General features: G+C 42.6%; 1 protein-coding gene across 9 annotated transcripts in view; it reads right to left on the bottom strand.

Moving 5' to 3' along the window:
- The window catches only part of DYNC1I1 (dynein cytoplasmic 1 intermediate chain 1), a 188,242-nt gene that overhangs the window by 24,984 nt on the left and 147,496 nt on the right, over nt 1-15,762 (bottom strand). For all 9 annotated transcript variants that reach the window (XM_040072622.1, XM_040072601.1, XM_040072612.1 and 6 more), the window contains 2 exons: nt 13,866-14,010; nt 44-184 (listed from right to left, as the gene is read on the bottom strand). In XM_040072622.1, the coding sequence (XP_039928556.1) occupies nt 44-184; nt 13,866-14,010 (286 nt within the window). The remainder of the gene's footprint in view (nt 1-43; nt 185-13,865; nt 14,011-15,762) is intronic.

Below are 15,762 nucleotides of genomic sequence, written 5' to 3' on the forward strand. Positions count from 1 at the left end.
GCCCGCCCGCCCGCGCCTTCCCACCGCCGCCGCGCCGCCTCACCTCGGTGTCGTTATTCAGGTTCCACAGATCCAGGCGCCCCATCCCGTCCACGCAGGCGAAGAGCGCGGGATGCACTGGCGACCACATGACATCGTAGACATAGTCGGCATTGTCTTCAAAGGAGTAGAGCGGCTTGTTGTGCTGTAAAGCAGAGAGCGGCATGAAGACTTCGTGGCGCTAGTGCTGCCTGGGGCTGTCTGGCGAGTCTAATTAAAAACTTTGCACATTTACAAAGTGTCATAAAACTTCCCCAGATGAAAGGTCCTCCGCGAAGGGCGGGACTGCGCTTTAATGGAGCAACAACTGTCCGGTGGGATAAACGAGATGCCCGGTGCGAGGGGTGCGGGACGCGCGGGTGACGGCGCGGGGGGAGCGACCGCTCCCGTTCCCGCTCCCGCTCCCGCTCCCGGCCGGCACCCCGGCGGCGGGAGGGGGCGCGGGGGGCGGTGCGGGAGGCAGCGGGCACGGACCGCCGCTCCCGGCCGAGCCCGGCGCGCCGGCGGAGGCTCCGATAAGGATCGTGAGAGCGGCGGGAGCGGCGCGGCGCCTCCGCGGGACCCCGCGCAGCGCGGGCCGCGCCTGACACCTAGCGGCGGGCGGCGGCAGCGCAGCGGGCCCGCGCCGCCCCCGGCCCCCCGCGCCCGGCGCGCTCCGGAGGGAGGCAGGGAGGGAAGGAAGGCTGTCATCTGCATCTGCAGCAGGCGGGGAGTCGGAGAGAAGTTAGGAAGTACACCGGGAATAAAGTGTAATTGTCCCTCATGCATTATTCATCGCATCTGGCTTGTCTTTAATTTTTTTGCATAATGGCTTCGCTAATCCCCGATCAATTAATGGAAAATGAAATTTGAATGATAATGAAAACTCCAGAGATGAAAGAAATTAAGTATTCTCGCGGCTTGTGACAGAAATCTAAACAATGGGACTTCTCCGAGGGTCTCCCTCAGTGCCTCCCTCCTCCTGCAGTTCCCTGCCGCCTCCCGCGGTCCCCCGGCCCCAGGAAATGCAGCATCACGGAGCCGCCCGTCTAAGTGTCCAGGTCGCACCCGTGGAACATCTCGGCCGGGCCCCTCTGGAACGCACCCTCGGGCATTTTACAAAGGAAACGTTGTCCAGAGTCTCTCAATGCATGGCTACGCGTTACTTTGCTGAAAAGTGGAGTGACTTTTATCATAATTGCAATTATTAGATAGCCTTCCTCTTGTATATTATGATTTTTAAGCGATGATGCAGTCAGTTTGACATCGCTTTCTTGCTAAGTTTTGGGTTTGGTCCTCTTGCACCCCATGGTGCTTGGATGGATGTTGGGGCTGGAAGCGCTGCAGGGTCAGCACATGGGACAGGTGTGTGTCCATCTCCATGCTGCCACGTCTCTGACTGTCGATGTGGTGTGTTGCTGTTGCAGCACTGTATTTTAAACAATTCTGTAATATTTCTGGCCATCACAGGTATCACAAAAAAATTACTGGAAGTATTCTGAGATTTAATTACATTACTTCATAAATTGAAAACATTCTGAAAATACATAGGGATTTATTCCAGAGGCTGGGTTTTCCTCTGCTTGAATTAATGAAAGATGCTTTGATTACAGGATTGGATCTCAAATTTTTGTAACCGGCCTAACGGTATTTGTCCATTTCTTAAGACTATCAAGCATTTTTGTGTAACAATGAAATTAAATTAGAGCGTGACCTTCTTATCTCAAATTCATACAACATTTTAATTTCTTTTCCCAGGTTGGAGTTTTGCAAAAGAAAACGAAAAAAATTACAAAAATATTTTCATTCTGGAAGAAGGTCTTTTTCTCCAAACACATATGCATCTGCTTACTATATTATCGGTGGAGTTACTTACATATGTTAATGGAATTACTTACATGCCTGTGCTAAAGCTTTTCCGGGGTTTAGGGCCAAATGAACACTAAACTTTTGAAGAGGCAGAAGTATTTCACAGGAAATTTCAAAGCAAATCTTTACAACTGTGAGCTAGGAAATAGTATTTAGAGAGGGCTACATGGATTTCCAATGCTTCACTGTGGATTTTCACTGAAAACATTTACTTTAGGTTCAAATATATCAAGTGTCTAAATCCTGGTGGGCATCGAAGATAGTAGTATACCAAAAAAAAAAAAGAAAACAAAATCTGGTCAACTGCTAGGTGGACGGTATTTTTCTTATTCATGGGAAAAGTGCTGCACATACAGCACTTGAACATGTAATGTCATGGGAGAAGTAACAAAATTCCTGAGAAGTTAAGGGGCTATTAAGATATCAATCAACCCAGGGCAGATTTCAATCAGCATTTCTTTTTTGTCAGCATATCAAAACTTGTTTTGATCTAGAGTGTGGCACTTTTTAAATGCTTTTTTTTAGTTCTGTTACTTTATTTTCCACCTCATGCCTGAAGACCAAGGCATTAGAAGGAAGGGTCAGGAGATTTGGTGCTAGTCTATATCTTGCTGTACACGTGTTGTGCAGTCTCTGGCAAATAGCTTTAGCTGATGTGCCTCTGTTTCCCTGTTATCAAAATAAAAACACTTTCAAGGTATTGGGGTTTGAGGTGAAAAGCCTCAAATACCAAAAATGAAATGCCTTTACCATAACAGTGGAAATTTTCAGTCAGATAGAAAGCCAGAGGGAAAGTGTGGACAACAGGAATACGGCTTTTGAGAAAGATCTCAGACGTGCAAGGAATGACACACAAATTAATGGAGAAGAATAGGGCGTGGAGCACTGCAAAGAAATAAGAAATTGCAGGATTGTGAGCAGCCCAACCAGAAGTCAAGATGAGCTGCAGTGTTGTTGGGAAATCGGGGAGAAATCATGTGGCAGAAATCAGACAGTGGTAGTGGAGCCGAGCTACATGTTCATACTGCCCCCAGTATCACGGTCCTCCCAGCTTGGCTAGCTGCCAGAGAAAAAAGAGAAGGTGTTTCCCATACTTTCTTGTCTTCTTGCTCTGTTTAGCCAGAGAAGAACACAACAACTGCATAAGGTCCATCTTGTTTTGTGTCCTGTCTTCAATACTAACAGCGACTGGCCTCTCTTAAAAAGTTAACGTTTCATCCTGCTCTGAGAGCAGTTATGTTGATTTCATAGAGAAGACCCCATTTCTGAGGTTAAGTGTGTGTATAAATGTTCACAGGACTTCCTTACTGCGAGGCTGCTTCCTTACTACGGGCCCAGGCCTGCAGATCTTGTAATGCAACAATTTATGAGTAAGGACCGGTACCGACTGCTTTTAGAAAATGTTGAAATGTGGAACCATGTAAAGGTCACTTTAAAGCAGTTTTAAATTACCAAAACTTCAGACCTACGCAATCCATAACTAGCATATGGCTATTATTATAAAATAACTGAAATTTAAACTTGATGAGCTTTCATTATTAAATATCAACCCACTCTGTTATTCAATAGAACAGAAGAAATAGTTTAAAGCAGTATCTTCAGAAAAACTTGGGGCAAATCTACTTATTACTGAAAAAGAAGAGTGTGGTGTAAAAATATGGCCCTAAAGAACCAATGGAGTTTTGCCATTGATACCAAAAGGACATGATTTGAGCACTTAGTGGAAAAAGCAAAAAGCCAATTCCAAGATGAGATGTTTTTTCTCATTTATTTAAACATGTTATCAAAGTCAATCATTTGTCCTCACTGTTTGTGTAGAGGCATTGCTTAAGAGTAAAATGAAGAGTGAACATTTTAAGTACCTGTTGGCTGTCTAGGAAGTAAGGCTTGTCTGTGAAATAAGAAGCTCGCCTAAATAAATTCTACACATTTATATAAAAGAGGGGGGGTTTTACACATAAAAATTTGACCAGTTTACTCCACTTATTTGCATAGGAGAATTTTCTTTAATCCAGGAGGCGCCACGCATAAAATAGCTAATTATCCATATAAAGGTTTTAACTAGCATCTGACTTCTGAAAGGCCATGGCAAAAACTATTGGCATTGACCATTTAATGAAACGAGCATTTTTTTACACATTGCCACAATTTCTGTGTCAGCTCCATTTAAAGGTACTTTCCTAGACTGTACTTCAGCAGTACTTGTGTGTGGCGAAACCACACACTCTGCTGTCTCCACTTCCTTCTTTCTATTCAATTGTCTTCTATTCTAGAGATGATAAGCCAAACACCATAGTTCTGGCTCTCACCATATTAGTACCAGCATTGTGCAGTACTGCAAGTTGATTCAAGCTTTTTGTTTTTCTAGGTGACCAGCAAATATGACAGATTCATTAGTCCTTGGCATAGAAAGTTTCTGAACAAGCTAATGTTGTTTGTTTAGGCTCAAGCTCAGGCTTTCAGGCACTTGGAAATGGCAGACCCAGGGTGGTCCCAAGCAGAGTGTCTGTTCCTCAGGGCCTTGAAAAAACTAGGGAATAGGAGTTGGGAATGAGATGATCTTTACAAATCCTTCAACCCAAACCATCCTATGATTCTATGAACTTGGTCCCTGTGAGACCAAGTATTCTATAAACAGTCTTTATTGATTATAAAAACCCCCAAAACTACAACCTGCAAAATGATGACAAAGAAAGACCTCTCTTTCAGAAGAGATAACACATAGGGAAGGTACAATCTTCTGTCTTTCTTTAAAGCAACTGCTGCAGTGTCACACTGACCAGAGGATGTGAAAGAAGCTGGGAGAGGACAGCTCATGGAACTTCTGCTCAGGATAGGGTCTGAGCTTGTTCAGTGTTTTATATTGCCCAGTCTTCTCCATCTTGAAAGCGACCTCAATGTTTTGCTGAAACCACGCTCATTGTTTCCCTTCTGACAGTGCCACTTAACCAGGCCAACTCAAAACATGCAGACAGTACAGCAGAAACTAAAAACTGCTGGGAATATTGAGGCAAATACTAATCCAATCTGGTTTTACTCTGGTCTTGACCTTTCCTCCTTCAACGGTGTCCTTCTCAGGACACCAGCTATTAGCTGTTTAGGGTTACTTGTCCAAACTCTTGTGGTGAGAAGTTAAGTCCTCTGCTCTGTATAAGGCTCTACTGCTCTTGCAAGCCAGGATGTTCTCTCTCCCTTTGTATGGAGTCAAAGAGGCCCTGGTTTTCTTTCAGACTGACTGATCTCCACAGGAATTTTGCCAGTTCTGGACTACCATGTTTCTCCCAAATCTGTTTTCTAATAGTTACAGTGATCTAGGATTACCCAATAGCTCCTACTTGGATACTATACTTGTGGGACTTGACTTAGTTCAGTTTATGCTCATTTTTAAAAGTTACAGTATTCACAGGAACTGTTACTAGGTGTCATAAATCAGAGGCAGTAGTTACAGGTACATCTCCTGATGGCTCAGCAAAGCCCGTCTGCATTCTCCACAGAGGGTATCATTATCCTACAGACCCCAGTACTATACAACTCACAACTTGTAGCCTGCTCCACCTTTTCCAGGACTAGCCAGACCTTCAAAGGATGGCAATGGGAAAGCAAAAGGGGGATATTCAGCTTTAGCCATCCAATGTCACTGGCTAACTGAGGTACTCTGAACTGAGTTACATGAGTAAAAACTCCTTTACCTGCCTTGAAATTCCTTCTGGCAGTCAGTTTCAGTGCTGGATTGCAGCTGAGCCTCTGGGACTCAAAGAACTTTTCACTGGGCTATGACCAATCTGTATGTTGTGTCACCCCACTGTCAGATAACTACTAGGTCACTGAATCAACTCTAAACTGACTTGATTGGCAAGATAACAGGCTTAAGTTTTAGACTCCGTATCAACAGGGAGAAAGAAATTAATGTAGGAAATGATCCCTACACTCTTCACAACCCTTTTGTTTAAGTGCTGTAGTATTTTTACACTGGGCTTTGATATTCTAAAAGCTGCAGACAGACAAGGCTGAAAAATGTTCACTTTTGGAAATTATTCTTTTTGCAGAGATGCTGAAACTGTTGCCTTTCCTTATTGTCAATAATAAAAGAAAGTCCAATATATTTTGCATAAACATGTGGGAATTATTATGGATGGAGGAGGGGACAAGGGTAAGACCGAAAGGAAAGGGGCTATGAGAGCAGACCAAGTCTAGAGATAACTTGATGATTACATTTTTGTGGTTTCCTTCAAAGTCAAAGCGCCACGAGTGAGTATAAAAGAAGGAAGTAAAGGAAAAAAAGGGTTGACGATTGGCACAGGCGGTTTTAATGAGAACTGATCTTAATGTCTAATACTATGGTATGAAGAAAAAAATAAAAGAACTTGGAAAGTCAGACAGCACTTGTCTTTTAAGAGCATCAGAAATTCAAACAGCAGAGCTTTTGAAATCTGTGGAGATAGCCTGGAAGCTAGTTTTACTGACAGGTAAACTACTTATGTGTTTAATCCTTCTTAACTCTTTAAGTACTCAGCTGAGGTGCAACACATTCTGGCTGTGCTGCTCTACTTCAAAAGTTCTCTTCTACTGTGCCTTTCCACTTATCCAATGGAAAAAGACCTTTCTATTTTCTAGGGGAAAAACAAACAAACAAACAAAAAACCCAACCAAACCAAACAAACAAACCCCCCCCCCCCCCCCACACACACACAAAAAAAACCACCCAAAAAAACCCCAACAAAAAACACCCAACCAAACAAAACAAACAAACAAACAAAAGCAGAAAGCATGGCATTCCTCTTCACCCCTGCATATTAGCTGAGGAGCTATTTTCAGTGAGTTTGATATAAATGTGCATTACTTGATGCCTATTGTAAATGATTTTAAAGATTTGCTTGCAATAGATGAACTTTAAAAACATCAGATGCCTTACATCAGAATGTAAGGCAGAGTGGCTTACAGTGTTCCCCAGCTCACTTTTGTCCCTAGTTCCTTCTGGCTGGGCTGGTGCATTTTTGTTTCTGCATTTTAGATCATCCAGTTTAATTCCTAATCTGGAACCCCTCTTACTCCACAATTACAAGAGTTGTGCCTATGTGTTTCCACTCTGTGAGGTTTAAAATTCTCTGCTTCATTCACCCACACCTAGCTGGAGGCAAGTGCAGACAGCAACACTGGAAAAGCCTATACAGGTATCTCCCATTTGTTCCGTGTTTCCTCAGACTGCTGACTTCATTGCTAAATGGTAATCAAGTTTTCCACCTTTTATTTAAAACATGCTCTAAGCAGGACAGCACTTCTTCCTAAACTGCTAACTATGCATTTGTGTCAATAGACTTCTTTAGAAATACTATTGTTTTCTTTTGGAATTTCTACCTACTTCTGAAAATGGCTCAATTTCTTTTAAGAAGCTCAAAACACTAGAGAAAATCTTACTGTCCTTGCCTAGCAAAATGATTCATAGTTTCTGTAGTTCGTACTCCTGCCTTTATGGTACTGTATTCCTGGATTATTTTTCAGAGAAGCTCTTGAAGGGCTTGCTGAGAAATATAAGCAAGGCATGTTGAGGGAAGAATGACCAAATCCTGGTCAGAGGAAACACACAGTGAAACGCTGAAGGACAGATTTGGTCTTCTACCTCCAGTTGTCACTCCCTATTTATATACCCCACAGACGGGACAAGGAAGCAGGGCTGGAGAATGAGTGGGATGATTTGGGAGAAGCTGGATCGGTGTGCTGGTGCTTTCCTGTCCTGCAGGAAAGGCAGCGGCACGCGCTGAGGCTCGTTCCTCTGCACGTGTCCCTCTTCTGGGGTCACTGGGGCTGCTCTCCCTGCTTCGGGCCTCAGGTTGTTAAAGACAGGTAGTTTCGCTCAAATTGCAAGGCGAGGAGAGGGGTGGGATAATGTAGCTGGGGTCTGGTTGTTTCTCACCCCTGTGATTCTGACAGGAACATTCGGTACGAGGCCCCTGAAAATTCAATTTTTCTTTTTAATGGAAAATGCTGCTTCATCGCAGGGTACCTGGCCCAGCCTTGCGTGTGTACTCAGTGAATTGCCAGGCTCTCAAGTGACCCTGCTGCCGCAGTTCAGCTGCCAGGAAGCAGGAGCACGAGGAGCAGTGCAGGATGGCCGCCGCAGCCTGGTGTTACGGCACTGTCTGCTAAACAGTCGAGATTAGTATTTGTAGCTGCTGCCACCAGGACGCCCGCAGAGCTTTCATGGGTCAGCAAGCAATGAGTTTGAGGCTAATTATTATTGAAGACAACTTCATCTTGTAAGACTTTGAACGCTGTTCCTTTTTTTTTTTTTGTACTGGTAACAAAAGTCTCTCACATGGCGGAGAAAGGATTGCTGCCTGAAGCAGGTGGGAGAAAATTTCCATTAGGGAAGAAGTCCTGGGCTTTATATACTGGTAATTGTCCTGAAATGCTTCACTATTCCATGTGAGCTTGATCCTCCAGTGCAATTCTGCACCAGAACTGTTAGGAGGAGGTTTGGAATTTTGATTTCAGGGAAAAAAGGAACGATGACTTTGTTTTGCACACATTATATAAGCTCCTGAAATCCAATTCTGCTTTCCATGTGCAAATAGAGCTTTCACTGCAACAGCTGGATTTATATTAGGGTTTTCTGAAATACAGTTTAGCCCACTGAGTTTTTTAGAACTCAGTATTTTAGGTGCCTGTTTTATTTGTGTGTGTTTCATTCTTCATGAAATGTATCACAAAGAAGCACCATGTTTCATGTGAGTAAATTAAGTATGTTGGCCAGCTGATGAATATATTCCTAACACTTATCAAACACGGCTACACAGAAAAGAAAACTGAAATCATGAGAAGTATTTCAAGTGAAGAACTTGGGACTGATTTCAAGCCACCTGACTTCACTTTGGTTTTGCTTTTAAAAATTACCTAGAAAATACTTCTTTTTTTTTTTTTTTTCCAAATACAGCTGGCTGAGAGCCAGACCTCTGGCTCCAGAGGTAAAGGGCAAAACCTAAAAAAATCCTGTCTGAACAGGCAACTCCACCCTCTTCCCCAAGTCAGCTTGGCCTTTTGACAGAAAGTGTGCTCTGAAGCAAATTCATTCATTGCCTTGTTTTTGGACCAAACTCAAAATTCTGAACTCACACCACAGAGAAACCATTTCCATGAAATCCCAGCATGCTATTTTATCACCCTTTTTCATTCTCTATAATCAGATAAAATTAACATTTGGACAGTGATTAATCAAATTAATCATTTTAATTTCTTTTATCAAAGAAAAGAGAAGGAGCTTTGTGTGGTAATGCAGCAGTGAGGGAGACCATTCTAGTCAGGTATCCAAAATAAGAGGAGTGAAATTGTCCCCTGAGATAGACATTTGGGCCCCTCCAAAATCAGTCAGAGGGAGGAGTAGTAAAGGATTCCACAGGATTCTGGCTGCAAGTCAAGGTGCATATGTATATGTGTGTGTGGTGTGGGATAGAGTCTGATTCCCTCCTGGTAGTGGTTTGGGAGAAGCCAGAATGAGAAGACAGACTTGGGAGCTCAAAAGTGCTGACACGTCTGCTAGTTTAGATATGGCCTGAGGCTGTCCAGATGCAAGAAAGCCACCAAAAGCTACAGCAACTGACCATCTGCCAGACTTGGGCTCCTGCATAGTCAGTGGTGGCAGGAATGGTGGTCTCTCCAAGAGATATCCAGTGTACGCAGTACTGTTACTGCTTTCCAGTGGCTGCATAAGAAACCGAAGTGTGAAAGCTCTACATAATGAAAGATCCAGGAGGATCCAACTTCATATGAAGTAAGAGTCACCTAAAATGCCTTACATGATCATATGAGAAGATATGGCCCAAAGGTGACCATCAAGTATTGCTCTGGTTCATTCTGCAACCCCTTTTCCATCACAGTAAATTTGGTCTATTTAGTGGATCTAATCAGATCCAATCATCAAGGCTTCTGGGGAGGGCAGAGGTGCTGGCCTATAGTAACACCACCACATATTTCTTTGCATTTTTTCTAGAGGTAGGCTTCAGCTGGATCTTGGAGGAGATAGTGTTCAGCCAAATGAAAACCAGTGGAGTCTGAAGTTACCTGCTGATAGGAAGGTATGACAGGTAGAGTAATTTGCTCCAAGAGACAGGAGGACTGGGTCATGCCCAGGTTGTCATCAAGCACACAGGCTTAAGATATTCAAGGTACAGAAATGTGTGTGAAGGCACATAGCATAGAAATGGGAATATTTGCTGTTTATAATGTAGTTTCTCAAAAAAGCTCAACAGCACAGCATACCAGAAGAGAAGAGCATCATGTGAAGTGCATAAGAAAAAAAAGACAAAGGAGAGGGACGAGGAAGGCACTGCCATTGATGCACATGCTAGTGAAGCAAGATTGAGCATAGGTACACAGTGGGTAGTCTGTCTCTGAGGGCACACATGACCCTGCTAATGGTTATGTGGTGGCCCTACTACCAGTCTGCTCACCCCTGAGCCTCCTTCTGATTATGACGTTGCCACCATTACTAAAACATTAGGCGGGGGGAGACAAGCATGGATGGGGATGCAGAAATGTTGTTACAGTTTTTCCAATCTCAGCCCATCTAAGCATGACTTAGACAGAGGTGCAAGAAGAGAAAACGAATTATTAGCACCTCCCCTCACTGGAAGGATAAGTGCTAAAGAAGGCATGTGAAAGATGAAAAGCTAACAAAATCCAGCTCTCTGTCTAGACCCTTAAATAACTCCCTTAGCAGCAAACAAGCCATCTTCTAGGCTTAGCTGAAACCAGCTTATGTTTTGTTATGTTTTAACAATTCCAAGACAGCTTCCATCTCTTGACACAATATCAAAAAATTTGCTCTCCAAACAGCAATTGCTGTAATAATAACAATACTTACATTTCATTATTTAACCTCATGCTATTCATTCATGAGGATTAGTGTTTAATTAATTAACAACACTTAGGATTTCCACTTAGCACTTTACCTCTTCAAAGCATCGTACCGACGCTACCTAATTAAGGGCAGAGCTCCACAGACACTTCACATTGGGACTTCCCTTCGACAGCTCTGCATCCAAGACTTGCTCACGTGGTGTAGCATGAATTCAAGTTGAAAACCTTATTAATTTCATCAGGAACCAGGTAATGCCGTGGTTATTAAATAACTATCGTTGCAAATTTTGTTTCTTTTCCTGTTGCTTCTGGTTGCTTGCTATTCACACAGGGATCTAATTTTTTGCTAATATGATGGATGATAATGTGAGCCTTGTATAAATGTTATCTACAAAAAGCTCATTCATCCACTAGTGAAAATCTTAGTCACCTGGTTGAACTGCCTTTAGCTAGAAAATGTGTTAACCACAAAAACATTATAAAATGTCAAGCGAGAGTTTTTAAGGGAGATGGTGCTTTCAATCCATCAGTCAAATGCCTGCGATGAAAGTGCCTTTCTTGTAAGCACCCCAGGATGCTGCACAACATCAATAGACAATATAAACACAAAGCTTTTATGGTTCACTTTACAATTGGACATTGACTCTGAACCTGTGAAATAGAAAGGAATTGAATTTCATGACCAAAGAGGATAATGTGCACAGGATTAAGTAGACAACGCTGGTAGAAGCAGGAAAGCAATACGGCTTTGGATGCTGATAGGGAGATTAAATTTACAAGTAAGAAACTGAAGGAATAAACCAATTCCAACTAAAATCTTATTAGCCAGCAGAAACACTTAATAATTCGCATTAATCCACTATTTTTTTTTTTTCAGAGCCCACTGATTGAATGAGCCTTGGCTATGGGAACTGAACAAAGAGAACCTTAAATATGCAGTAGCTCCAGCCAAGAAAATTATTCAGACAATATGGAAATAAACTTCTGATGCAGTTGAATGGGGAGAAAAAGAAAACATTCATCACAATTCAAGAACTTGTCTAGTGTCTCAGAGGATGTTTTCACAGGGCAGTGGCTGGCAGGGCAGCAGCCTGGGGCTGCTGCTGCTGCTTAAACCTGCTCCAGAAGAAAGTGAGTGAACCAAAACAGCAATGCAGCTTCCAGCTCTGAGCGGTGCTGTGGTGTGTCACATGCACATCACAGCTCGCCCAGCTTGGTCAAACAGCTTTCTCAGGAAGCCCCTCTTGCCAGATGAGCCACAGCTTGATAGATATCAGAAATTTAAATGGTTTGGTTCTTGGAAAACTGATTGTCTTGAATAAAATCAGAGCCAACCATTCTGGCACCGAAATATTCCACAAGGATAACTGTGCATTACTATCTGCAGTGTTTTTGTGCCCAAAATGTGCTGTGTTAGTGTTACTACTAACTACTAAAATCCCAAAAGTTTAAAATAAAAGTCAGGCTTTATTATCCCTTAATGTAATTTCATTTAAGCTGCAGATGAATGAGACCCTTATTGCCATATTCAGCCTCAAGCTGACAGTTAAATACCAATCCAAGATTTTCTGTACAAGTGTGATTGGAATTCAACACTTGCCTTTCATCTTCCCTGCACTCCCCACAAATTATTTCCCCCCTCACTCAGCCTTGGCTTCAACACTCCAGTATTCCCTTGCTCCCAGTCACCACTGCCCAGGACTCCCTCGTCTCACACACCAAATGGCTTATCTAGCCTCAGTGAGCCAACATCTGAGCTGTCCACCCCTTGGCTATCCTGCAGCCTTTTCTAACATTGGCCACCTAGGAACCCTCCCAGACCCATTCCAGCCTGCCCACGTCCGCTCCTCTGGATGACTTTTCCATTGGTTAAGGCTGAGTCTAGAGACGTATAGAGTTACATTCGAATTAGGTAAATCATGCACCTCTCTCATTACAAGTTTCCTGAAGTGTAACGCTCAAGACAACACCATCAGCTGTGGTCACTGCTGATTAGGAAAAGATACCTGTTAATTAGTGCACACATTGGATCAGGCCATCAACAAAAGCATTGGGAAGCGACTATGGAAGCTGATTATTCAAGTTATCATCTAGGTAACTGCTTCTTTCTCCAGCACAAGGCTGTCACATGAGCTCTTCTGATCATTTTCATAATTACATTTGCTGTGCATCTGTTCTAGCATCTCCAAGCCCTGATGTCTTGAAGGAACACATGCTGAGATACTTCCTGATTGGGGTCAGTTTCCAGTACTGGAATTCTGCCGGGTGCAGCTCAAGATGTGAACCAAATGCAGGCATAAAAACAACTTGTTTAAGGCAAGAATCTGACATTTGGAAAGCAGTTCTCTATTCTGGTGTATAAAAAAATAAATTTAGATCACTTATATAATTAGGATTTTACATCTCATTGTCCTGTTTTACTCAGCCTGTACAATAAACCAGGTTGGCCTGTTTAGTCTGTCCCATGGAGTTTTGGGGTTTCGAAGTTTCACAGGACTGTGACATTTCTGGTGTTCTGCTGCTCTCTCTGAAAGAGGTCACAGGCAGACAGCCACAGAGTAGTCAGCAACAGAACACCAGTGGTCATGAATGTAAGTTCTGGCATTTAATTTCTCCCTGCTTCCAGTGTCTAATGTCATTGGGACATTTTATAACTTTTGGCTATCACAGCCTCCTCCAGCTGTGAATTTCATAAGTGATATTGATTGCACTAAGCTATATGTGCACTTCCCCTGTTGCTTTATCAGAGGAAAGTGTTCCTGCTCTTGCACCACTACAGTGCATGGTATTAGCCTTGCAATTTAGCCTGCACAGGGAGTGCTGAATGGATTGTTTGATGGTTGGGAGTACAAGACACCTTCATCTCCTCATCTTGTGAAACTGCTCAGCACTAGGGTTAATACTGAAATGAAGGCCTGCTGAAGGGCAAGGCATGCTCCAGGGCAAATATGATTGAGGGTTACCCTAGCAATATGTTTTACTTACAATTCTATCACTATACTCATTCTAACCACAGCCTTTCAATTAATTGGTTCTTAGGACCTGATAGATAGTATTAAAATATTTCTGACAACAGCATTTTCACATGTAGCATTACCTGTCCCAGCTCAGCTTGGATTTCTTACCTTTGTGGTCCACAATTTCACTGTCCAGTCAAATGATGATGTGACAAAGAGATGGGAAAAGTCTATTGGACCCACTGCCATGTGACAATTGATTCCTGTGACAGGTCCTTGGTGGCCTTCAAAAATTTCACCAATGCCAGCTTTACTGCAGGAAGAAGAAAGATTTACATGCAGTGAGTGATTTACCACCTAGGGATTTAACATAGTTTTCCTTATTGTTAGGTTCTTGTTTCCTTTTAATGTTATGTTTAATCTGCAAATCTCTCTCCTTCTGCTAAGGTCTTTGCTTGCAGAGGTTTACCCCAGTGGGCAAAATTAATTCTCAGAATCGAGCACAGGGAGAATTTCTCTTATTTCTGAAGACTTTCTCTTACTCACTTCTACATATACTGTCTACTCATGTAGACTGAAATAACATTTCTGTATAATTATAAAATAATTCTAAATTGCAATAATACTATAGCTTATGCCTCTGAGTAAGCCATTATCACAAAGAATAACCATTAAAATAAAAATGCAGATATGTTAATGACTTACCATGGGCAATTCTTTTTCTCTTAAATATCTAAGATAACTTTTCATAGCAGTCAATCAAGTCACTAGGAAGCAAATCCTTTTTCACAAAAAGTGAAGGAACTGATCCTGTGATCAGGTATCATACAGTCATTACTTTGAACAAAGGGAGATGTGCATTCCATCAGCCAGGGGCTAGAATAGCTATTAGGAAGGGAAACTACACATTAAACATTTTGTAAGAGAGAATGTGCAGTTTTATTCTTCCTGGAAGCAAATTATTTCAGTTCAATTGTCAATGCTGTCTCACAGTGTACACAAAAAAGGGAATAATGAAATTACCCCTTTAGCTAGATTATAGAAAAATTGTGACTGGAAGAATATACATTAAAAATAGCCACAGCTCTGAGGAGCCTGTCAGCCCTGTGACAGTGTGAGTACAGTATACTGAAGGGAGCTATGGAGCTGTGCCAGAGGAAACTGGTCCCTCATCCAGCTGGTGCAGTGTCCCCTCACCTCTCCTGCGTGGAGAGTGTATCCTCACTTAGGTTCCCCTGCCAGACCTCACAGCATGCTGGAGCAGGGGCTGAGTCCTGCAGTGCTGGATACAAAGGACACCTCTTATTTTATCCCAGCTGTCTGCCACATAGTCAGTGGGGTACGAGGAGTTCTGGAGCAGTGAGACCATCCTGGGTATCTGCTGTGCTTTGACACACCTTTTTCCAGAATAACATATGGCTCTTCAGTGTGCTGGGCTGAAGGACACAGGAGCCTCTGGAAATAAACCAGGGATCATTGCAAAAACTCCAGGAAAGACAGGCAGGAGCAGAAGAGCTTTTGTCAGTGATCAGTAGAAGGTTCCTAGAAGGGCGTGCTAAAAAGAGGATCTGGCAACTTCCTCCTCTTGTGAGGAACGAACCAGGCAAGTCGCAAAGTTCAGAACTGAGAAATGCCCTTGGGCATGCTTCATTCATCTTAGCAGCTTAAGATTCGTTCAAACCTTAAGCTGCCACGCAGTCGATCAAAATATGCCTAAATAGACACAGTTTTGCAACACTGTCAGTGGTCAGGCTAAAATAAAAATATTTTAAAGTAAAAAACATTGAACAAAAGATACGTAAAACAGTATTTATAAAACACTGGGGATGTTATATAGAAGCTTATAATAGAAGCCTTACAATCTTAAACCACTGTATAGATGACTTTTAGGTCAACATAAACTCAGAATATGATAAAATATTAATTCAGAGAACATTGCAAACTACCGGTGGGGATGAGCTCTAAGTCTGTCAGTGGAAAAAGTTTGTTCTTTACAAAAGCCTTTCAAGTTTCCCAGAGATAAAATTACTACTGGAAGCTAACAGAGTGCACTACCATCCTGCAG

Source organism: Hirundo rustica, chromosome 1 (genome assembly GCF_015227805.2).
Source record: "Hirundo rustica isolate bHirRus1 chromosome 1, bHirRus1.pri.v3, whole genome shotgun sequence".
Taxonomy (NCBI): Eukaryota; Metazoa; Chordata; class Aves; order Passeriformes; family Hirundinidae; genus Hirundo; species Hirundo rustica.